Below are 26,144 nucleotides of genomic sequence, written 5' to 3' on the forward strand. Positions count from 1 at the left end.
CCTGACATAATCCAGCTGAATGAAACTCAACAATATCTGTCAAAAAATTTACTGATGAGAGGAGGGAGTGTGAATGGGTGGCTGCTAAAAATATGCAGAGCAGAATGGTTGACATGTTTTTCTTTCAGTGATTGAAGGAGGACCATTCATTTTACATCATACCCTAGGCATTCTACCACGTTTTGCCTAACTTTAGTGTGGATAACAGATAACAATCACAGAGCATCCCATTTGCTCTAACTACCACAGTCCAGTACAGAGGGCCTCAGGGCATCTCCTGACTCCTCACATATAACAGCATGCTGAGGACAGATACCATTCCAACCCCACTTGACAGCTAGAAAAATCAAGGCTTACATAACCAGTCTCGGTCACATGAGCTGCTGCTTTTCTGTCCTCTCTTTCTCCTCTTGTCAGATCTCTAAGACAGACCTGTCAGCTGAGAGGTGTGGAGAATCCATCAAAGAACGATCCCTTCCTAACAGTAATAGCGATTGTTTGCTAGCATAAAAGGATTGCATGCATTTTATTATCATGTTACTATCAAGCTGCCCATTCAAAAAATAAAATTGAATTTGTTTGCAAAATCAAAACTAATTGCTTCTGAAGCTGGGGTGGACATACTCAGATAGTTGACACGGTGGCTGTTTTGAACCAAAGACAAAATAATGAATGTTAATTGAAATGAAAAACATGTTAACTATTGAAATAATCTGTCATGTAAAATGAAGCTATAATTCCTTGGTTGTTAGGGTTATTCCAGTCATTATATGAAGTCATAAAATTACACAGGAAGAGCATAATGGCCTGTGTAGTTTACAAAGCTGCCCTGATGAAAGAAAGAGGCTTTCACATGACAGATTCTCCCAGCATGTGTGGGCTCAAGAGTCCTTGGCTTTTCAAAATAAAGAAGGTCCCAGACACAAGATTCTGTCAAAGAGAATCCAATTTTCCTAACAAGGCAAAGAGAGCTGCAGAAAGAGAATAATTACCTGTGCCAGTTGTCTCCCAAGTGGTACTGGCACTCAATGGTACAAAAACCATGCTGTCTAGGGAATCCTAAGATATGGTTGAAGGACAAATAGGAAAGCTGGGTGCCCAGTAGCCGCCACCTATAATCCTAGTTACTCGGGAAGCTGATATATGACAATCAAGGTTCAAAGCCAATCAGGGCAGGAATCCATGATATCTTGTCTCCAATTAATCAGCAAAAAGCTAAAGATGGAGCTGTGGCACAAATGGTAAAGCATCAGCTTTAAGCAGAAAAAGCTAAGGGACAGGTCCTGAGTTCAAGCCTCAGCACACACACACACACACAATTTCACATGTACTTACTATAATATACATAAATGTGTAGTATAATTGTAATGATTAGTATTGAGCAGGATATTTTATTTCTAGAAATAGCTGAATTTACTTGAGATGTTAACTTCCTACTTTTGTTCTTATTCATATTTTAACACAGACTGCTAACTGTTCTTTAAAAAATTCCATATGTCAAGAAATGCACTATTAATTTTAAGAATCCCTAAAAGCCATCTGACATTTGAGAGAGCCAGGAGCCAATTGTGTGGTCAATAGGCAAATGTCAAGAAGAAAAGGAACTTGCCTGATGCAGATCTCTAGTGGTTCACCCAGTTTTGGCTATTACTTAAATCAAAGTTTCCTTAGACTTCAAACCAAATATATATGTTCAGGGATCCTGGGCAGACTGATCTCTAGCCTTAAACTCTGAATGCCCTCTGTGTTTCCTGACTGGGTAATAAAGATCAGCAGGCTGATGTGATTATGTAAATGCCACTAACTGGAAAGAGACTGAATCTGCAGTCTCCTTCCATTAAGATGGGGACAGACCACAGTCGTGTTGGCCAAGAGCCCTGTCAGGCAGACTGCTGGGGTTTTAACTTAAAGTTCAGCTTGTTGACAAGCACTTCCTCAGGGGCCTGCATGGGGAGAGGAAAAAAAAAAAAAAGACTGCATGCGCGTGCACACACACACACACACACACACACTCTCTCTCTCTCTCTCTCTCTCCAACTAAGGATATGCTGTATTAAGGAAAACTGCCAAGCCAGCACCATGTAATAACAAGCTATTAGGGGGGATGTAAAATAACAGTTGAGCTTCCGATTCCCTTAGGACAACCGTTAGTGATGTACTCTGTTTCAAAAAATCCATTTCATCCTAACTGGACAGAAAAGAAATTGTTACTTGTATCCACTGACCTTTGACATTGCCATTTGATTTCTTATTTGGCTGCTCTTCTTTGGTCATTGGTCCAATAAAGACAGGTCTCTCTCTAGCCCTGAGACCTTAGAGGAAATCTTTAGCACTAGACACAGTAATTGGTTAAAAAGCAAATAATAATCAAGTAAGCCTAAGGCTGAGAATTTCATTTAGTGTCCTGTCCCTAAGTGCTCATAACACCCTCCCCTCCTACCCTTCACAGTCAAGGGTTCTGCTAACACAGCTTCTTGCTAAGTGTTTGTAAGCTCAGGTGTGTGAGTGGCGCGGTGGGCGGGGGGGGGGGGGACGACCATGGGAGCAAGTGCAATTCCACCATGGCCTTTGCTGGTATAATCTTAGAAAATATTTGCTTGCATTTCTTGGGGGTAATTAATTATCATGGGATGATTGTATGCCATAAAAATGCACCTCTGTTTGTTTTGTACTCACTAGCATAAAAGTACCCCTTCTGAGAGGGAGACAGGGGACCTGACTCAGGAAGGACCACATCAGCAAAATGGAGGGGCAACATCAGGACACGATCATTTGTAGGACAGGTATAAAGACAGGCAGGTTGCTCACTGAGATGTGGTACTTTTTCAGGAGTTTTGGCAGAACACCATCACCTACAATCCATCACCTTGATGGTGTCCTTAGACTTGAAAACACACACACACACACACACACACACACACACACACACACACACACAGTGTTTTCAGAGATTCTTGGCAAACTAGACTTAAATTCAAACTGAGTGGATAACTCATTCACTAAAAGCACAGCTGGGACACAGGCAGTGCAGTTAACATCTGCTCTGAAAGTTTTCTTCACAGTCATCTCTGGAAAAGAAGGGACAGAGCCTTAGAGAAGCTCCTTCCTGCCTCTAAGGCCCTCACAAGAGGGGAACTTCATGGAGTAGTGGCCAAGAAGCAAGCCTAGCGTCTTTGGCTTTGTGGCACTTATCTTCTGCCAAGATCTTCCCACCCATTCTCAGGGGTGGTCCCTCACTGGGATGCCTCTTTGTCTATGCATGGCTTGCACTCACACTGCAGGGCTGTCACCAGTGGGATGCCCAGACACCTCACATGTAGAGACAAGATGCCTGAGAGAATGTGGGCACAATGGTGTCTATGGGTCACAGTGCTCTGCCAGAGCAACTAGGAACAATGTGTAGAGATTACCCAGAATCAAAGCCCATTGGGCTCCACCAATGGCTTACACTCCAGGTACTAAGGGAAAGATCTCCAAAGACACAGGGATACCTTGAGAATGTTCTACTTAAAATGTAAGTCCTCCTGAAGATAGACTCAAACATTCATTAGAATCACCCTGAGCCTATTTTCTGACCCCAGAATCTGCACAGTCAGTCAGTGTCCCCGGATGAGTCCTACTGTGGTGTTTGATGTTCATGGTTCATTGGCTGAGTCAATCTGGTATAAAATGTCTAAAAACCTGTGAGTTGGGGTCCTGAGGAGTTTTTGTTTTTTGGGTTTTTTTGCCAGTCTTGGGGCATGAACTCAGGGCCTGAGCACAGTCCCTGGCTTCTTTTTGCTCAAGGCTAGCACTCTGCCAACTTGAGTCACAGCGCCACTTCTGGCCTTTTCTATATATGTGGTGCTGAGGAATCGAACCTAGGGCTTCATATATACAAGGCAAGCACTCTTGCCACTAGGCCATATTCCCAGCCCAAATTGTTTTTGTGGGTTTTTGTTTTGTTTTTGCCAGTTCAGGGCCTTGGACTCAGGGCCTGAGTACTATCCCTGGCTTCTTTTTGCTCAAGGCTAGCATTCTACCTCTTGAGTCACAGCACCACTTCTGGCTTTTTTTTTCTTCTATATTATGTGGTGCTGAGGAATTGAATCCAGGGCTTCATTTATACCCTTAGTGTGGGCTCTCTCTCGACTTCACCTCACTTGGGGGGGGGGGGGAAGGGGCTTGTTCGCCCCTTCCTGGGTGGTCCTTTATCGCTCTCACGTGGGAGCGATGGCCACAGGTAGCCTCGTCTCTCTCGACTTCCCCTCACCAAGAACGACACGGACGTGTGGACCCCTGGAGAAAACCTCTAGGGCTTCTGTTTATTCAAATGAGGAGCCTCCCAGATATACCCCAAAGACGGGCACAAGAGAGGGGCCCCTGATTGGTCCCAAGGGGCTGTCCCTCAAGTGATGCCAGACTTCCTTCTCTTCCTGTTAAAGACAGGAAGGGGAGGGACAGGCTGAGGTCAGCTGTGGCCCCTTAAAGGTGCAGCTGACCCCAACACCTTAGTAGTTTTGTAAAGCAGCAAACAGGCAACAGATTGATATCACAAACGAGGAGGAGAGACACTGAAGGAAATAAAAAGAAAAGAAAACAAAAACGGTATAAATGAAAGTAGGCAAATTCAAACTGGTCACTTTTGCTCCAGAAGATGGCAAAGCATGTGAAGGCCCACATGGACTGTGATTCACTGAAATGTCCCCACACTTCAACCCTGGCAATGAGCAGCTTCTGTTGTTCAGTGAGCTGAAAGGGATTTGAGCTTGTGTCTGTCTCAATGTGGAGAGACAGATGCACCAATATATGCACCTGTGTGTCCCCAGGAAGACCCCACTCTGATGGACATGACAGGTAGTGATTATCTGTTCACAACCACACAGGCGCATAAGCCCCTCTTTCTAACACACTTAAATCTAAAACTGGAAATATCACCGTCCATATTCTCCTAACATGCAAGAGTACCCCAAAACACAGACCCTGATCCCTCAACCTCCTATGTGGCACTGCAGGGCAGGAGAATATACTTTTTATTTTTTTACACCAGAAATGAGGGTGTTGCTAACCAACCCCATTCCCAGTGCCACATGTGAATGGCTTATTAAGAGTCTGGGCATGTACACAAACTAGGAATTCAACCATAAAACACTCTCCATCTCCCATGGAAAGTAAATGGATTTAAAAAAAAGATAATGATTAGCTGACTTGGAGTCAATGGGAAATAGAAAGTGCTGCCTTGGGAAGGCACTACAGTCCCAAGGCCCTCTGAAGGGCCTTGCCCAGAAACGCCTTGCCAGACAGGAGGCCAAGAGACTGTCACGCCCCAGTGTCAACTCATACTGACAGGATGGCTTCTAAGAAAAAGGAAAATAAAGTAGGACAAACTACGGGTATTATATATACACATATACACATACATACACATACGCATTTTCCTGAATGCCTTGTGTTTTACACACATAAACACACATACATACACACACATATATGTAAACTTTGACTACTAGGTTTTCCTCACAATGCAGTATCTGTCCACCTCTCTGTCTTTGGCTCCCAGTGAATAAATATTCCTACCATCATGTACATCTCCATCAAGGACTGCTTTTCACTCTCTACTGCTCATCATAGTGATCACCTAACCAATACCTTCCATTTCCTGGAGGAAACAAAAGAATGTGAGTGGTCTGAGCTCTAACATGGCTCAGTGAAGGCCCCCCATGTGGCCTCATTCTGGATAGAGGCACATGGCACTCCTATTGTAAATGTTTTTTAAAAAAATGTCTTGCAGATTTGAAATAATTAAATATCTCTGCATTTAGGTGGGAAAACCACCAAGGGGCAGAGGGGAAACAGAATTACTGCTTTGAGCACAGAAAGGGGGAAATGGGCTCAGAGCAAGGGCTCAGGCCAGTGGCTTGACAAGAGGATGGGCCTATCAGAGAAGGCCTGGGCTGTACAGAATGGTGCCTCAAAGCCCAGGATCATGTAGGCAGGTGGGCTTTCTTTTCCCATAGCACAGCACAGGGTCTGGAATCTCTGGCTCCAAATCTACCCGTATTGCATAGGGCTGCCATTTATGAAAGCTGAGCAGCCTCGTCTGCAGCTGGGGACTGAAACATGTCCCTGGCAGACCACTGCAGGGAGACAGTGAGGCATCTTTGCCCAGTGTGCCTGACATGGCAAATACTCGGCCAGTGCTGATCTTGAACTACAGGCTTTCCCTTCCCTCTTCTTCTAGGGTGTATACCTGGGGTCAGGTTTAAATGATATATCCAGAGATACGTATGAACAAAATATTCAAGTATGGTAAAGCTTTCCCTATTTACCAAAGTAACTGACTCAGAAGAGAGCAAGCCTAAAACCCAGCTGCATGAATGGTCCACAGTGTAATTAATAGAGTACTAAGCTCTTATTAGCACATTACCCAGACCAAAACATTGTTGGTGAAGGTCTTGGGAACTATGATCAGAACCCAAGTCATTGTACCCCTGGGAGAAAGAGCATGAGCCACAGAAATATAACAGCAGAGCAGTGGATGTGAGCCCAGTCCTAACATCGCTAATTCACAATGAAGCGCTAGCCAGCCAGCGGGGCACCAGGGAATGACCAGCCCCCTCCACACAGCCACATGGCTGCCGAACCTCAACACATCTGTGTGTGTATAATCAAATGGTTCAAAGCCCCAGTAGCAGGAGGCACTGCTTTGTTGTAAAACAAAACGGAGATGAAATAACCGTCATCCTTTCAAATGTCCTCCGAGAGCTTGGTATCGGAGGCACATCCTGTGATGTACTTCTCTCTGACCTCAAACACTTTGATTCCTTTTTTTTTTTTTCAAGTTCACATAAAAGAGAGAAAGCTCTCAGATTGGTCTACTGTACCGAAAGCCTTGACTGGATCTGAATTCTTGTGCCGGCGTAGAGAATTAGTTGTTATTCCGGGTAGTTAGGAAGCGGAGATGAAGGGCCATTACATTGGAGAAGCCCAGCCCTTAGGGAAGTTGGGCCGTCTTGCTCTTTACTTAAAAATAGATGAGTTCCCACTACTCCCGAAGGCTCTACAGGGTACACTGGGTATTGTGAGCTGCATCCTGACACATCCCTTCCTTGCACTCACAATACACTCAAAGAACTGGGGAATGCGGTTTGTCTGCAAGGCTTGAAACAAATGCTCCAATTTTCCATTCTCCAAATGAAAATCAATGGCAACAGAGAGGTAAAATCAATGTTCAGCACTCTGTAAGGAAAGCTCCTGCCCCACCCCCATCTCTCACCCACACTAAACAATAAATCAGGACCAGCCATCCTGCCCAGCAGAGCCTGCCCCAGAGCAGAGGTCAGAAGCCCCTGTGGACCATACAACTTCTTTATCCATTGTCCCCTAAGAAATTTCTTTTTCTTAAGAATGCCTTATAGCGTATTTTAAAAACTGAAGTCAGGAAGCTCTTTTACAAACAAATTCATTTACCAGTGGATCTGAGGCATATATGGCCAGTCTGACTCCACTGTTTCTAGAAGGATTTTTAATCAAGCCTTACTGAGTACATAAGCATCTAACGACCACTAGCACTCTTCTCTTCCCCAGGCAACCAGTGATAAGCTTTCTGTCACCACAGATGAGTTTGTGTCTTTAAAACTTTATGTGGTGTCAGACATGGTGGTGTATGTCTATAATGCCAGCTCTTTGGGAGGTAGAAATAGAAGGATTGTGATCTGAGACTGCCTCAGGCAAAAGTTAACTTGAGACCCTATCTATAAAACACACAAAAGAAAAAGGACTTTGGGTCTGGTGGCTCCACTGGTAGACTATTTTCCAGCTAAACTTGAGGCCATGAGTTCAATTCCCAAGACCAAAACATGACATAAATGAGAATCACAGGTTTGATTTCTTCAGGGAAGGGGCTGTTTTTTCCAAGCAGTGATTATCAGATTCATTCATATTGTTGGATGTACCAATAACTTATTTGTTTGTATTGCTGAGCAGTGATCCATTATACTGTGGCGGACCACAGACTACGTGTCCATTTACCAGTAGTTCATTGGGGTTCTCAGGGTTTGCTACTCCAAATGAAGCAGATATGAGCACCCACAGATCCACCTTTCAATACACATATGCTTTTATTTTAGATGCTGATCTTTGTTTGTTGTACATGTTTTAAAATATATTCTCTTTTGTATGCCTTGTCTTTTTCTAGTTTTGTAAAACTGCCATTAGAACAACAGTAATTTCAATTTTGAGGAAATCAAATTCCTTGTTCTTTTTACTGCATTTGGTCTTAGATTGTGTCAAACCCAAAGTTACTGCTCTTATGCTTTCCTCTAAAATTTTTATTTCAGAAGAGTGTTTAGCTTTTATATTTAGGATTATGGCCTATCTTAAGTTTGTGTGGCATGTTATACAATCTTTAATGTTTTTATACAGTGTGAAGTATTATAAAAACAGTCATTTATATATATTAAAACAAGCTTTTATATACACCATGAGTACTACTTGTTAATCAAGTTTTGACAAAACAACAGAAAACTCTTAAGAACTAGAAATACATTAAAATGTATTGCCTATTTCCTGTTTCTTTCTACTTTTTAATTTGAATATAATAAAATTTTCTACAATAAGCAACAACTATCTCCATAGCAAAAATAGATTGGATTTTTTTTTGGTAGTACTGCTGTTTCAACTCAGGTCTTTCACTTGCTTGTCTAGGGGTCTACCATTTAAAATAAGAATCGTCCAACCATAATCCTGCTACTTTTAGCTTCCCAAGTAGCTAGGACTACAAGTGCGAGCCACCAGTGCCCAGTGCATTATTATCATTATTGTGCCTGTAGTGGGGCTTGAACTCAGGGTTTCCCCTCTCACTTAGCTTTTTCACTCAATGCTGATGTTGAACCACAGTTGCACTTCCAGTTTTTGGCTGGTAAACTGGACCTGAGTCTCACAGACTTTCTGCCCAGGCTGGCTTCAAATCACAGTCCTCAGATCACAGGGTCCTCAGTAGCTAGGATTACAGGCTTAAGCCACTGGTGCCTTGGCTTGCAAATAATTTTTTAAGAGTCACTTAAAAGATGGGCTCTTGACCACAGGCTGCTGTCACAGGGCTCTTTGACATAGAAATGGCCCTTTGGGTGAGCACAATATTCCATATTCACCACTTTCCATCCTCATTCCACACTGCTTAACAAGAAGGAAGAAGCGAAACACAGAATTTCCAGAAGAATGTTCCAGAAAGAACATGAACTCAGCTGAAGTTTCTGAATGAAAAATAAAAACAAAAACAACAACAACAAAAACAGCTAATCTAGGAGAACTCCAGTGGAAAGAGGCCTGGTTTCCCTGCTTGACCCCCACCCACTTTTAATCAACTCTTGGCCAATTCTCAAACACTGCAGACAGCTGCCCCTCTCCACTCACCCAATCTTCATGGGGAAGGCAGCTCTCAAACACTGCAGATAGCTGCCACTTTTACTCCATCCCCATGGGGAAGGCCAGCTAGTGTGATTCTCTGGCTGACACACTTGCTGTCTTTCCCCCTTGATCTGCTGGCGAAGACAGCCTACATTTGGAGCATCATCCTGGGCTAAGGCTGGCCCTGCCGCCTCTCCATCTGTGCATCCTACTGGCTGGCTACAGGACAGGATTTGCCCTTGGAGTTTCTGCAGAGGCCAGCTTGGCTGGTGGGATTGCCTGCAGATGCTTTGCAGAAAGAAAGATTATTTCTCTGACTGATGAATCAATAGAGTTGTCAACATGGTCTCCCTGATCAGAGGGGACCCCTGAAGTATAATGCGGAAGGACAGATGTTTCATCTGGGATGGTGTCCAAGACCCTTTGAAGATGTTTGTACTCAGCTGATATTGTGGGCTGAGTAACTCAGCCTCTAAGAGGGACAGAAGGCTGGATCCACGATCACAGCAGATAGCACTCCAGGGCCTCCCCAGAGACAGGCCACCACACAAACCCCATGAGAGCAGCAGGCATGCTGCTTCAGCCAAAGCTGCCTCTGTGAGTTCTTTCGCCAATAGACCAGTAGGCCCTTTGGTCCACAAAACAGACACCTTAGTCCACCTTCTCCCCATGGGGGAAGCTTAAGGACCCAGAGAAAGGTGGGGAGACTTCCTCTGGGGCTGAGGAAATGGGGTTGTCAGGTGTTATAACCTGAGGAAACAGCAAGGCAGGTTCAAAAGGGAGGGCAGGGATCCTGAGGGAGGTGGGAGGAGAGATCTCCCCACTCAGGCTGCCAGAGCTTGGGAAGGATTATCATGTTCAGGCTGTCACACATAACCAAGAGGCTAGAGCTGCAGTCCCTGCTTTCTGAGCTATAAGATCCCCTGCATGTTGGGCTAGCCCATCCCAGTAGAGAAAGGTCCTCCGATATGACAATATGGGATTTTCTAATCATCAGCTCAGGTGTGGACTCAGATAAAATGAGGCAGATTTAGAGAACACTGGGACTGACATTCTTTGCAAATATTTCAGAGATTCATACCTTGCAAGAATACAGGCGCCAAATACCAGATACATTGATGTGGTCTTTCCTTTCCCCATCTCCCCAGTCAGAGATGGGAATCTACCATCTGTCAAGCTCACACACCCCCAGCTTCCAGGGAATCTCCCTTTTACCTTACCTGGGCAGTAGGTGCTTGCGGCTGACACAGAGCGCTGTCTGGTAGTCCTGGGTCACACACACTTTGTGAGGGCTACACTTCACCTTCAGGCAGGGGTCCTTGGATGGGTCCAGAGCTGAAGCAAAAGGGAAGAAAAGAAAGAGATTAGGGGCATCAGGTAAATTTCATTTATTTTGCCACTCAAGTAAAGGAATAGAAAATAAACAATTGAGATGGATGAGAAAGGGAATGAAAGCCTCTGAGTTATATATCTATCTCCCACTGTCTTCCTCAACATCAGAGAACACTGACACCTTTATATGTTGGGCATTTCAGGATCTTCATTTCAAAGCAGGATCTACTTTAAAAATATCCTTTAGAATCTAATGTGATCCAGAGGTACTGAGAGCTCTTTGGTTATTTGTCTGGAGTTTCATTTTGTGTCTACAATTATGCTTTATCATATAAAAAGTCCTCAAAGATGTAGATTGGTTGGATGCACTGTCTTGTGCATAAAGAGCTTAAGATTCTGGAGAGCTAGAGGAAGTACAGGGCAGTTTAGTGTCACACAAAGTTATAATGTATTGAGGGAGGGGGAGTCTCCATATAAATATTTATTGAGCAAGGCAGAATTAGATAAGAGCCATGATGGGCATATAAAATGACAATGGAGCTGGAGAGAAAAATAGAGATCAGTTTCTAGGGCAAAGATTAGGGAAGCATTAATGTGGGAACTGGATCTTGAAGGGCAGGTAGAGTTTGGCAAGCCAAGGTGGGCAGGAAGAGTAGGCTATAAGATACAGGGAGGCTGGTTTGGATAGCCATAAGAAATTCAGTCTTACAATTGACTGTGTGTTGTGGGTGTGGATAATGAGGTGAGCAAAGTAGGTCCAAACATGAACCCCAGAAGGGGTCCCCAACAAAAGTAGTTTGCACACAGAAATGCCTTCTAGAACTCAGCTGAGCAGCAGTAGGCCCCTGGCTCATCAGCACTCTACATGCTGGGCTGGGCAGAGGACAGCCCCTAGGGAGTTCTCTACAAAACAAAAGCAATCCTGGTATTTCCCAGCTCCAGGCCCAAAGCTTATTAGGCAGTAAATCTTTCATAACTGCTCCCCACAGCCAAGGGAGGTGATGTTTCCCCACTCCCTCTCCACCCAAACATTTGGTGACACCACTGGCATTCTAAGCAGGGATAGCAGTATTGCTCTGAGAAATGCCATCCCTTCACTACTCTACCATGAAGCTGTGGTGGCCACCACCCAGACAAAGTTGCAGTTCATCTCCTGCCACCCAGGCCCAGAATTGGAACACTCTTTTGGGAATGCTAGGGATTTCTCCAGGATTCTGAACATAAAATATCCACAGGCATTTCTGTTGCCTGAACAGCTCAGCATGGTTCCTCCTATAACAGAGGTGGCAACTGTGAACAGGAAACAGTTAGTGGAGACAACAAGACCCTGGCTGTGCTCCCTGGAAAGCCCCCTGGCAGAGCCACTTCCCAGGAGACATGCTCTAATGTCTAGGGACTAGCCGAAAGACAGCCAATGAGAGAGCACCCCAAGGACAGGTGATCCTTCTAGTTCTTAGGCTGAGGGCTGCCTCTGGGAAGTGAGAAGCAGAGAGGCTCCATCAGAGTCCTCCAAGAGTATTCCTTCCAGATATTTGTAGCCAGAGCTACCTGGCCTGATACAGAACTGTGGCTCCTGGACAGGGGCTAAGAAGGCTGAGAAGCTGGGAGGCTGGTACAAACTCAGCTAGCGGCCTTCAGCACATCCTGACTTGCTTTCCAAGACTCTTCTAAAATGGGCTGGGAAGGACAGTCTGATAGATCCCTGGTCACCCTTCCATATATCTACCTACCATTTTTGGAGTCTTAGGAAGCCTGCTACAGTGACCTGTTGAGACACTTCCCCAACAGGTGCTTGGATGCCACTCGGGTGGCATTTCCTCTTGAGTATGTCTCAGAGATGGAGATGACCAGGCTGACTTTGGATGATCAATGCCTGCACTACTGTATGAAAATTTTTAGGGCTGATTTTGATGTCTTTTTGCTCCATTAGCCAATATCCCAAGGTCCACCATGCCAGTCAGTTGATCTGAATGATGTGGTAAATGAGTTATGCATGGCAGGAAAGAGCACAGACCTAGAGCTGGGGCTTCAGGCTCTGCTGCTGATTAACCTCTCACATTCCCCCACTTCCTCCTCTGCAAAATGAATACCTATGATTGCCTGTTGAATGCTAAGTGCACTAAAAGAATTGATAGTTGTCACAATAGAGTTAGTAGATGTTAAGCACCTTATTTGTGTTAGGTTTTACAGGTTTTTATGTTGTTCTCTGAGTGAATAATAAGCGTTCATAATCATAGGAACAATAGTCAGCACTCACCAAGGGCTTCTGACACACAACACAGGCAGTGAACTAAGCCCTCTAATTGGATTAGCTCATGTAATCCTTACAAGCATCCATGAAGAGGCTGCTGCAAATGCACCCATTTGCAAAGGCAAATCTTCAAGAGAAGCTGAGGCTGCCCTGGGCAGATGGCATTTCAAGTCTGCTCTGAGAACCCAAACTATCATTATAAACATGCCACCAGCATGGGATGCAATGATGATCTTGGCTGATCTAGAGAGTGGATGGAGGGGCCTGACTTCCTTGCAGGCACAGAGCTCAGTTGACCCTGAGTCCCCTCTCTGTGTGGTGCTGCAAGGCAGGGAACAACACCTCCTTCCAGTGCCCACAGGACTGGGTCAGAAGCAGCAGTACTCTCCTCAGGATGGGTGCTCATCCCTGAACAACCACACCATTCATTCGCAAGATCCCCTCTGTAGGGAGCAACCACCTAGCTGAGGCACCTGCCCCATGGCTAGCAAGTGTGTTCCTGATTCCTAGTGATGTGGCTTCCTACTGTAGATAACCCTTCTAATATGGGAAACAAGTGGCTCTTAACCAATGAACAACTAAAATCTCCAAAGGAAAATACTAATTCTTCACCAGCACCAGCTTAACACCATACATATACTTAACAATCTGCATACAGAAATCAAGTCTGCTAAAAAAATTAATTATGAGGGTCTGAATACTTCAAACATGCAGGAGAATTACAGAGTAAATGAACTTCACAAAATAACAAAACAGTAACAAATCAAGCTGTCATTGCTTGTTTAATCATCAGAACACGTTTTGTTTTTGAAAAATAGCAATCCTGGGATTGAAAGGGGATGAGGAACGTGTCATTTTCAGTTAAACATACAGCTCGCCTAGATGCTTTGCCGGGCTGCCACAGGCTCTCAGTGACTCCCTTGAAATGCCCCCAGCACTGGCACTGGGCAGGGCTATCTGGCTCCTCATTTCAAAAGCAATGATAAGAGATCAAGATAGTAAGTGGCGATGGAGAAGTCCTTGCGGGATAGGGAAGCTGTCAAGGTGGGAAGGCTGGGAGCAAGAGCTGAGTACCAGTGACCATCAGCAGCTGGTTTGAGGCATCCCTGGCCATGGCACTAGAGATTTCTTGGAGATGGTTGGTGCTCCAAATGTTAATTTCGCCCTGCACACACTCGAGAACAAGATGCAGCATCCCGAGAGGACGACAAAGCGCCCTGTCCCCACCACCTTCATAAGGCCACATCTGCAGAGCAGAATAACATGGCCCTCCAGTACAGAGGTGTCATGAGAAGTTAATTTCATTTTTTCTGCAGAAACCAATCCAGGGCTAGCTAGCACTAGATGCATATCCCATTTATTCTTTTCAAAATATTTTTGACAAAAACTTCGCTAAAGGAACCAAAAAAGCTAAGAAAGAACTAATTTAAAGAGACATTTGTGAGCTGCAATGAATTAAAAAAGCCAGTTAATTAATGGCTCAGCATAGGTTTTTTTTAAAATTAATTTTATTTTTTAAAGCTCACTGCTTGGTTGCAATTAAGGTGGAGGTATTTTAATTATCTTAATTGTTTCTGAACTTGTTTTTCCGTTCAATGAGTTATTTTTTAATTAGCTACATTGATTTGAAAATCTGGAAGTAAGCCTTTTCATTGTCCTTGAGTACATCCTAAAGGCTAATTGACAAAAAGGGTCATGGAGTCCCACAACAACAAAGCTCACTGTCACCTCAGAGGTACTCAGACAGAGGGAGGTTCTATTCTGTGGGTTGGTCCACAGGGTCGCTCAGTCACATGGGACTCACACAAGTTTGTGTTTATCTAGTGAATGTGTACAGAAAATCCTTCTACGATGGAATGTTTTCTGTAGGCGGGAGGCCAGCACCTCCTCTGGAGTCAACAAGATGTCCTTCCTGCTCTGCGATGCTCACAACTGAAGAGGACCTAACCCAGCCTTCTAGAGGGGCAACAGAGACTATCTGGAAAGACATGAATGGACAAGGAGGTTTATACTAGGCAACAGGGCAAAGAACAACATTCTAGGTTAAAGGCACCTCTCTTCCCAGGCCTAAGGGAGATTTGGCAGCATGTGGAGTGGGATATGTTTGATCAGGCTGGTAGCTGGTTGGCATGGGATGACATGTGACAAGACTGGAGAGGTCCCTGAGTCCCCTCTCTGCTTGGTGCTGCAAGGCAGGGAACAACACCTCCTTCCAGTGCCCACAGGACTGGGTCAGAAGCATGGTCATGGTGGGGGGGGGTCTTGAAACCACAGCAAGGACCCTAAGAAGGCAAGGTCTCCAAGTTCCATAGTGAGTTCAAACATGGCAGAACCTGGTGACTTCTGGCACACATTCCTATTTCAAAGTTAAGTAAAAGAGAAGGGTAGGAAGCGAGAACCATGTATGTTATAGAGTCAGTGACACTTTTAGAAGGACATACTGCAAACCATCAGTCTCGAAGTGAGAGGGCCCTCAAGGATAGAAGGCCTTGTGGTTAGCTCTTAGGAGAGTCTCCTTTGCTCTTCATGAGCTTTCTTATTCCCTCTTCCCAAGGATATGAAGCCACACAGGACTATGGATACAAGTCAGCTTCTAAGACCAGCAGGAAAAGACTCACTCTATTTAAAACAGCTGTGTGAATTCACAGTCCAATCTGGTGACACCTCGAAGCTTCCTCAGACAAAGGGTCAATTTGGAAAATGTCTACAATTTAATGACGCCTACTGACTCCTCTCAGCCTCTATGATTACTCAGAGTCCACACACCTAAGATTAATCCTAAGAAAAGACACGCCCAGCGATGCCTTAGGGATGACTTCATGCAAGACTGACAAAGAAATTACTCCAAACCAGGAAAACCTCATCAAGCTGGGATGCTGGATGTTGATTTCTGCTTGTCTGTCCCCATGGCAACTCGTGTGCTGCATCTTGTCTCCCCCTCTCTCCAGAGGGGCCTATTTACCAGCTGATGGCAGAGCGCTATACAATGCAACATAGAAGATTCAACCCATTGCATTTTGCTGTACACAGAGAAGGATGGCAGCTTGGAAAGCCTTCATCCTTCCTCCTCTTAGTTTTCATGTTCAAAGGGCTAAGTTCTCTGAGGCCCAACAAAGGGGCCTATCAGTCACATGACTACATAGAACAGACAGCGGTGTGACTCGGGAGGCTGGACCTGTGTGCTGCAGGACTGGGGAAGGGCAATAGATGGTAACCTGACACAGACGAGGACGAGGAAGAAGAGCGAGACACACATCTGACCAGAGCTGCTCTTCCACTTCTTTCCTCTTTCAAACTCAAGGCCTGAAGATTCCTTTCATTCCATGGCAAAGCTAAACTTGGGTTCCCTGTTCTAATGTGTGTGTGTGTGTGTGTGTGTGTGTGTGTGTGTGTGTGTGTGAAGTACTTGGTAACAGCCTATTTGGTAGGGACTTAAATGATAACAATTTTTAAATTATTATTCTCTCAACTTTTGAGTATATATGAAAGAAAGTTTAGTAAGAAGAGAAAGAAAGGAAAAGCCTATGACCCAGCAAGCCAAGATACTAGGCATAATGTTCACTCCCATAGGCTATTATAAGAGAAAGTTGTAAACAATTTCACCATCTGTATTAGTCTTCTGGGGCAGCTATAACAAAATACCAAAGACTCAGTGATTAAACGACAAAAAGTAATTTCCTAACAGCTCCAGAGGTTAGCAGCTTGAGATTCGAGTGCCAGTGTGGTGGGATTGTCTCCTTGGCTCTATGTCCTAACATGGCCACTCCCCAGTGTGTACACAGAGAGATAGAAAATGTTCATAAAGCTGGGTGCTGGTGGCTCACGCCTGTAATCCTAGCTACTCAGGAGGCTGAGATCTGAGGATCATAGTTCAAAGCCAGTCAGGGCAGGAATGTCTGTGAGACTCTTATCTCCAATTAACCACCAGAAAACCAGAAGTGTCACTGTGGCTCAAGTGGTAGAGCACTAGCCTTGAGCTGAAAAGCTGAGGGGCAGCACCCAGGCCCAGAGTTCAAGCCCCACAACCAACGAAAGGAAGGAAGGAAGGAAGGAAGGAAGGAAGGAAGGAAGGAAGGACGGAAGGAAGGAAGGACGGAAGAAAGGAAGGAAGGAAGGAAGGAAGGAAGGAAGGAAGGAAGGAAGGAAGGAAGGAAGGAAGGAAGGGAAAGAAAGAGAGAGAGAGAAAGAAAGAAAGAAAGAAAATGTTCTTATAAGGACATTATTCCTATTGGATTAGGGGTCTGCCCTTATAACCTTGTTTTACTTTAATTACTTCCTTATAAAAACCTCATCTTCAAATATGACCACTGTGAAGTTCAGACTTTTAACCCAGAAATTTGGAGGGAATATATACATGAAGCTTTTTAACAGCACCTAAAGGTAAATGATTCAGTTAATTACAGGGCTTTCATTTATGAAATAGCATGCAACTATTTTAATAAAACAAGTCTGTATACTAATAAGGGTAGATAAGAATAAAAAAATTCGTTGAAGGAGAGAGAGAATCAGTGTAAACAGTGAAGTAACTTCTTGGTACCACAAAGTCTTAATATGGAAGCCAGGACTGATGCCCATTTCCAAAGAAGGCATCTTCTTCCTTCTCTGTTCCTCTTTTCTTGAAAAGAACCTCCATCCCACACAAGCCTCAGCTCTCCCCTACTCATACAGCTTCTCTTGATGGCTCCTCTATCTCTTGAGGAGGGTTCATGAGCACAATCAGCCTCCCAAAGACTCCACGCCAATGCCACCTGTCTGTCTGTCACTAAATGACTTAGAAACACCTTTCACCAAAGGTCTAGCCTCCTTCTGCTTCTTAGAGAATTTGTCTGTAGCCACAAAGTCAGGACTACAGCCATAGGTCAGAGCAAGCATACCAGTCTGTGAGATTTTGGGTTTTCCTCTGAGATGAAGGAGCTCGGGATGACCCAGGACTGACTGGAACTAATGGCAGCTGCTGCTGGGAGGAGTGTGGACCCTGCCCCAGTGCAAAACAAGACATTACTATCAACCACTGATAAGCCCAAAATGGCCATTTACATGTCGTGTTCATTAGGAAAGAAAGCATTAAGAGGAGTCTGCTAGAGCAGCTGTGGGAATGTGCTCCATAAAATCAGCAGCCACAAAATTTTATTAGCCTGGCCAGCCATTCTCCCTTCCTCAAACTATTGTTCCAGACTCCCCTGACCCCAAGCTGTTATGAAACCGTAAAGAAGCCAGTCTGAGACTGAGAGGAGCCGTGTGGCTCAAGTGGTATAGTGCTAGCCTGGAACAAAAGAGCTCAGGGGCAGAACATAGGCCCCGAGTTCAAGCCCCAGGACCAGCACAGAGAGGGGGGGGAGACAGACAGACATGGGGGGGGGGGGTGAATGGTCCTTATGAGGTAGAAGTAGGGAGAGGGGAAGTCAAATGACAAGTGGGGAGAGAAAGGAAACTAATAGAAATGGGAATGATGGGTACAGGAAGGGAGGGGAGAAGAAAATAGGAGAGGAGAGGGCTGGAATAGAGGGAAGAGAGGGGAAAAGGGGATGGAAGATGAGAAACATTTTGCTACATAATACAGCTAACTGGAAGAGCAATGATGGAGATGGAGACATCCACAAATCTATGGAATTATGTACTACTGCAGATTCAAATTCAACAATAACGAAACTGATACAGAGATGACTGTATTCTTAACTTACCCACTGGTAACTAACACAGATATTATGGAGCTTATCAGTCAGTGGGCCCAGAATTGGATGGCTGGTAAGTTTCTCTCCAAGGCTGAAGCTCAGTCACTAGGCCACTAGTAACAACGTCCTGTGATTAGAATAAAGGTGGTAACTACAACACTAACCCCCTTTGTCCAGTCAGTCTCCTAAGAACCATGCTATCTAAAAGATTCTGAAAAGAACTTACTACTTTGAAGGAAACATTGCACAACAGAAACCAAAACTAGATGATGGGCTGAACAAGCTTGTGTTATAGTGAACACAAAGGCAATGTTTCTAACAAAACCACTGTCCCTGTCCAGCACATTTAACTCTGACCTAAGGAGACGCAGGCCAAGGTAAATCTTTTTGCCTAATCTCTATTATAGATCCTTCTGTGAGGGGTTTCCAATCCACACTACAGATGGGGAGATGTGTGAGGCCTGGTGGCAACCCTAAGCCAAAACAACAGGACCGAAAAAAAGGTCTCACATATAAGGAGAGGCAGAAGCCATCATCCACAGAAAAGTCCTAACCTTCTCCTCCATTACAAAGGCCAGAATTTATTAAAATGTTTTAATAGTAAAAGTACGTGGGTTCTATTTCATTGTAACCAACATAAATTATTCATAAGACATTTATGAACAAAGAAGGAAGAATTACTCAAAATACAAAGGGACCAATTCTATAACCTAGGAGAATTAGAGGACATAAAAAGCACAATAAAAATCAAATATTTCCAGGGGGGGAAAAAGTATACTTTAAAGATCACTGTGGCTCATAAAGTCTATCTTTTGTACCTGTGCTTCATTTTAATGTAATTAAAAATGCCTATAAGACATAGAACTTTCCTCCGAACAAAGGCATTCAGAAGTAATTCTTTTCATGTTAATCTATCATTATTCAGCAGCCATGGCTGTTGACCATGTAAAGATGAGATTCAGAAAATCCAAAAATTCTCAAATTAATTTTAGTACACACAGAACTAAGGGCTGAAGAATATGGACCAGAGGCATGTGGGGGGAGGGGAAGGGAGAGGGGTGGTTACATAGAATTAAGGGCTGAAGACTATGGATGTGCCTTGGGAGGAGGAGAGGGCAGGGGGAGGAAGGAGAGAGGGGAGAGGGGAGAGAGATAAGCCACCCCAGGCTTCTGTGAGATCTCTACCAGTTCCTCAACTCTCCAATCCAGCTACAGATAAACAGATCTACTTCCCTGAGGTCTTGCCAGGATATGCTTATCCTTAGTCCACAGTACAGAAATAGATGTCCACCAAGAACAAGGGACTCAGGGCATCTCAGAGACCCAAGATCCAGGGCCATGATTCTGCCACAACCTTTCCAATCTCAAAACTGTACATTATCTATGCAACAAGGAACACTGAAACTTCTTTTTTGAGCATTGGATTCAGGGGCCATTTTGTCTGGAAAACTGCTGGCTAGCCAGCTCCACCCTATGGCTTGAACCCATAGTATGCTGTGAGTACAGTCAAGTTCTGCCACGTGTGCTCCCAAAGACAAGAAAGGCTGAAAATAATTCTCCCTACATTCCATGCACTCAGACAGCACAGCAAAGCCTTGTATGAAAACATACACCTTCACAATCCATTTTGATTTGTTTTGGTATGTTTTGTTTTTGAGAGGTTTGTGGGCTTTAGAAAATCTATATTGGAGGGTCATGGAATTTTGAGTGTTACGGTACCCTAAGAGCTCACTTTTAAGCACTACTGGTGAAAGTAAAGAAGGAAAGAGCCAGGTTAAGGGGAAAGGGATCTGGTAAACATTTTCAGTACAGGAAGGCTAGAGTTAGGAGAACTGAAGTGTTGGGGACAACTAGGCTGACAGGAGTCAACAGAGAAGGTATGGTGTACAAGGTAGGTACTCTCAGATCTTCAACCACAAACTGCCTACCTGATGCATTCTGGTCTATCCTATACAACCAGACAAGCAGGTATACAGAAAACAACAACAACAACACAGTACAGACTGCTCCAAGTGACATGGTAGAGCCATAAATGAGGCTGTTACCTCTATACTATGACAACCTATAGTGTAGAGTGGGGGTGCAGGGGGACATCTCATGCTAATTCACTGGCCACTTCCCAAACAAGGCTAAAGAGCAGCTGAAGACAAATCTCCAAGTCTACCACATATGCAACTGACACAGCCTACCACTGCCCCCCTCCCATTTTCCTGTTTCCCATGGAGTAATCTGCTTCTTAGACCCTAAGGTGGCCTAAGGAGAATGCAAATGTACTGTGAACCTCCAGACAACATCTATTTTACTACATTGCAGGCAATTTAAACTTGCTTATATTACAGCAATCACAAATCTACCAGGGGATAGAATACAAGCCATATAACCTGGTATAGAAGAGACTTCAAGAACATACCTGTTGATGGTGTAGAAAACTCTCCTGGGCCTCGGGGTAGTTGTTTACTCTTATTTGCCTTTAGGGACTCTTGGGGAGAAAAGTTTGAAAAGTTCTGAAAAGTGTTTACTAAGCTTAAAGGGTCCTAGAAGGAAGCAGAGAGCTCTCCAGGGTACTGAAATCTAAGATAGAAAATCAATACTAGTAAAAGTACATACAAAGAACCTTCAGAAGCAAATTGTTCATTCTGGTGGGACCAGAAAGCAGATCCCATTAAAGCTGATTAATGTAAAACATATTCCATGTCTCTAGAACAAACTTCCACTCCATTTCTTCCCAGAGACCTCAGTCTCACAGGTTAAAAAGCTCCAGGGTTGTTCAGAGTGCAGGCCCGGCATAATCCAAGGCTTTTCTGAAAACTGTCTTATGCCAAACATTGGGAAAGGTATATAAATGGGTTACAAAGCATTTGTGACTCCCCAGGCATCAAATTTAATATCATAATTAAAGCTGTTAGTGCCTTTGTCCCTTCTCTTAATTGTTTTTGTGGGAAACACTTGGCTGTGGATTTATAAATGGGTAATCAGAGACTATTCATTTCCAAGTCCTTTCTTTCCCCAATTAGGGCAGATTCATTTCTGCTTCTTTGAGATAGATCCCAAGGTCATTAAATTTCATTCCTTAACTGAGAACACTGAAGTAATCATGACAAAGTTAGTGCTGAGTAGAGGTGGGATTTCTCAGGACATTTTGTAGTCTATTTTGAAACCATCTCAAACTGAGAGAGGAAGAGCTGCATCTCCCACTATTGGGCTGGGTAAGAACTGTGTCATTAAAGTCACACATATTCTTGTTTCCCTGTTTTGTTATTGTGTCCTGTGCTAATTGGTCACTGCTAAAATACATCATTACATGTATCTGAATAAACTGAAAAATTCATTGTCCCAAGCTTGCCCAGAGACAGCTCTCTTCCCTGGTTACTTTTCTTTCAAAGTACCCTGCAACAATCTAACACATGGATTATAACCTAACATAAAGAATCTATCAGGTCTCAACTAGTAAATTATAGGCCAAGTACTTAGGTAGTTTCCTAAGTCAGGCATGGAACAATCCCAGAAGAAAGACCTTTTCTTTCTGTTCTGTAGCCATAAATACTGAGCACATAGCAGGACAGAGACGATGCTGGGCCACACCACTGATATTCTCATGTTTGTTAAGGGTCCAGACTTTATTTTTAAAAAGCTTCATGACCATCATCTGTAGTCTGGCCTTCCAGAATTCAGTTCTCAGTCCCTGACCATATTTTCCTCTCACCCAGTATTTGGTTACACTGGACACCTCACAAACAGACACACAGACATGTAGTGCTTCCTCACACTTCACTCTACAAGATAAAGTGCCACTCTATTCTTCCAGCTGCAGCAGTAGGCCAGGATTATTTCCACATGGTGACAAACAATGAAAGGAAACTAGACCTACCCCAAAAATCATGCAACTAAGTAGTCACCACGAATGTGACTCCAAGTCTGCCTCAATCTTGCAGAAGTACCTAGATACCAGAAGCAGCAACCTCCTCACTCCCAAGCCCTCTTATGGGGCTCAGGAGAGTGGCCACACCCAGGTCTGTGGGCTTCTCCCAGCCCCCAGCTTGCTCTGGAAGCCCCAAGTCTCCTGACCAGTATGTCTCAAAAATGTACTCCATAAGGACTGGATTAAACTCTCTCCACGAAGGGAATCTCTGGATACCCTGAAAAACTGTAAATTTCTAGGCTACCAGTTTTAGAGCTGCAAGAAGCCTGTGTCATCTGCAAGTCTATCATTAAAGTAGAGATGTCACTGACTCATCAACTCAACACATTTGTGAAACTCCTTTTACATGCCAACTCTGGTTCAAAGCACTGAGCATTCAGAGGTGCTTCAAGTTCTTGGGCTTAAGGAGCATGCACTGTGGTAGAGAAATGAAAAGGAGGAGGAGGGAAAGAAAAGATAGAATAAAAGAGTGAAAGAGGAGTAGTAGGAGACATTAGTTGACGGTCAGGATGGGTCTTGTTCAGGGAGGACTTGTTCTCAGGCATATACCTTACTGCCATGTGTCTCCATACATCTAATACACAAAGGTCCCATGAAGGTATACCAGGAACAACGTTCTCACCTTCCTACACAGGTGCATATTCCTCATGATCACCACAATACAAGAGGCCCAGGACTCTGACTCAGGCAGAGGCCCAGGACTCTGACTCAGGCAATGGTTGAAAGAATCATGGAAAACTCAGACCTGAAGCTTCCTGGACACTATCTTTGCTCATACAAGCAAATCACTAGAATAGGAAAGGGATTATAGGAAAGGCTTTGGAATTGACACAGCCAATTCCACATCTGATCTCAATTTTTCAAATGCTGTGTGACCTTGGGTCATCTTACAAGGTAGTTAGGAGAGTAGAGGAAACATAGTGGCTAGTGTTTAGCAGTGATCTTTTTTCATTTCTTGTTTTTGCCAGTCCTGGGCCTTGGACTCAGGGCCTGAGCACTGTCCCTGGCTTCTTTTTGCTCAAGGCTAGCACTCTGCCACTTGAGCCACAGCGCCACTTCTGGCTGTTTTCTGTATATGTGGGACTGGGGAATCGAACCTAGGGCTTCATGTATACGAGGCAAGCACTCTTGCCACTAGGCCGTATTCCCAGCCCCATGTTTAGCAGTGATCTTAAGAAGACCTCAGGAAGTGTTCATTTACTTCCTTCCCACTTAAGTTCTCTGAAACATCCTTTATGGTTACAACAGTCCAAACTGGATCCTTTAGCCCTTCCAGGTTATCACTGAACTAAAGCACACCCCTGAAATCACCTTGACCCTTTGGGGAAACCTGTGAGATACTCTCCTCAACAAGTTCCTCTGGGGAGGTGAGTCCCCTACCTAGAAGCCACTTTATCAGTAACCTCATCACCTACTTCACCTTCCTCATCTTCCAGGCAGCCAATAGCTGAAGGGGAAACTGATAGTTTTATGTCCTCTGCTCAATAAGGGCAAGCTCAAAACCAATATCTGGCATTCCATACACAAAGAATAGGGTGAAAGGAGAAGGAAAATGGTGAAATAGTGGAGATTCCCTTCTCCCCAAACACTCCTTCCCTTTGCAAATGTTTAACACACATTTCTGGCATGGGATCCTGCTGGCTGGGACTAAATCAGCCATCAGGTCTTTTGTGATCCTGAGAAAGCTAATGAGAGTATGTGTTGCTGTTTAATCCAAACAGTATCCATTTCATGCCCAATCGTTCTTCAAATGGGCAACAAATCTCCCTGGTGTGTTCCTTTCTCTGACAAACAAAGCCTCTGTCTGGGCTTTTTGTGGGGCCTGTCCAATCAGCAAGGGCAGAGGCCCTGGATGCTCATTCAGAGTCCTTTTCATAGTGTCAGACCCTGGGTCCTCTGGCGCCAGTGTAACGAGTTTCTCTCACTGCAAGTCAAGTCCAAAATCAGAATCCTGAGCTCAGATGAATGAAACACACCACCAATTTCTGACTGATTTCTACATAGCAAGTTGATGGCTTTCCAGACTAGGTTCACTAATTCAGGCAACATGGATGTGATACTGTCAGGCAAGTGAACTTCCTAGTATTACAAATGAGAGGCCTTGGGAGTCCACTCACAGCTCCTGAGATTGGGGGAATTAGAGATGCCTTTGACGCAAGAAGGAGTCAGTACATGGCAGAATGCCTATACCAAGGATTGCCACAGAAGTGCAATGTCAGTCTGGACATGGTCTCCTGTGTGCAGTGGTGCCTATTACTGGAGAATTCCAGGGTCACAGGTCCAACCCCTCCTGTACTATTACAGAGTGTGTGTGATCAACTCCTGGATTACAGGTGCCATGGGGACATATCTTATGGAAGCCCCCTCTTCGTCCAGCTTTTAAGGGGCAATCAAGAGAACTGGGTTTATACAACAGGAGGACTGTGTCTACTTGCTTATTGGGTAACCACACTGAACACTTATTAGTTGCCAGACATCATGCTCGATGCTGAAAGAAGGATGCTCCCTGAGTTTATGTCACTTACAGGCCCATGAGAGTTACCAGTACCTGGTACATATGACCTCATGGATTCCTAAAACAATCCCTGGGACAGAATAACTTCATCCTCACTTCACAGCCAAGACAAACTTCTTGAGAGCTAAGACAGTGCCCAGAACTCAAAGAGTCAGAGTAAGAACTCAATCACAAGTGGAATCTGAGTCCCCCAATATTGTGGGGTCCACAGTTGTGCTCTGACCAACCCCCACACACTGCTTTTCAAGTAATTTGTAGCAGTGAAGCATGTAGGAGTATACAAAAGTCCTATACACATTTTCAATGATTTTTAATTGGAAGGTCTGGCCACCCCTGGGCTTGCCCTTTGTGATGGTTAATCTTGATTGTCAACTTGATTGGACTGAGAAATGTCTGGAAGATTAGTAAAGCACTCCTCTGGGTGTGTTTGTGAGGATACTGCCCAAGAAGATTAGATCCTGAAAGCTCAGCCCTAATGAACAGTTTAATCCACTGACAGCTTCACAATCCACTGACAGCCTCAAAATCTATAGACACTACTGGGTGGAAGGTGAGGCCTGCTGGGAGCAAAAAGGCCACTGCGGAATGTGTCCTTGAGGACTATGCCTTGCTCAAGTTCCTTCCTGTCTGCCATGATGTGAGCTGCTCTGCCACATCCTTTCCCCCATAATGGGCAGGAAACTCTGAAACTGAATAAATAAATCTTTCCTCTCCTTTGTTATGTGAGGTATACTTTCATAGTGACTCAGCATAGGTAGAGGTATGCCCCCTCACCACCATCTTAATGGTAATTTCCTCTTTCCCTCTTTATACTTTTTCTCGAGAGTCCCTTCCCTCCTCCCTCCTTAACTGGTACATACATTGTTTACTTGGTCCCAAAGAAACTGGTGTTTGTAGAACTCAAGTTCCTGAGAATATCTCTTCTTCACAAAATAAACAAGCATACTGCTCATGTTCCTCACTGCCTTCCCTTAGCAGAGCTTCCCAGGAAGACAGGATGGAATGCTCAAGGAGGACACAATTTCTGTAGTTTATAAACAGCTCCCAGGCCTTGATACTTCATTGTTT

At 44.3% G+C, this 26,144-nt stretch overlaps 1 protein-coding gene across 1 annotated transcript in view; it reads right to left on the reverse strand.

Moving 5' to 3' along the window:
• Spock1 (SPARC (osteonectin), cwcv and kazal like domains proteoglycan 1) overlaps positions 1-26,144 on the reverse strand; it is a 377,507-nt gene that overhangs the window by 98,832 nt on the left and 252,531 nt on the right. The window contains exon 4 of the mRNA XM_048334044.1: positions 10,608-10,722. Within this exon, the coding sequence (XP_048190001.1) occupies positions 10,608-10,722 (115 nt within the window). The remainder of the gene's footprint in view (positions 1-10,607; positions 10,723-26,144) is intronic.

Source organism: Perognathus longimembris, chromosome 25 (genome assembly GCF_023159225.1).
Source record: "Perognathus longimembris pacificus isolate PPM17 chromosome 25, ASM2315922v1, whole genome shotgun sequence".
NCBI lineage: Eukaryota > Metazoa > Chordata > Mammalia > Rodentia > Heteromyidae > Perognathus > Perognathus longimembris.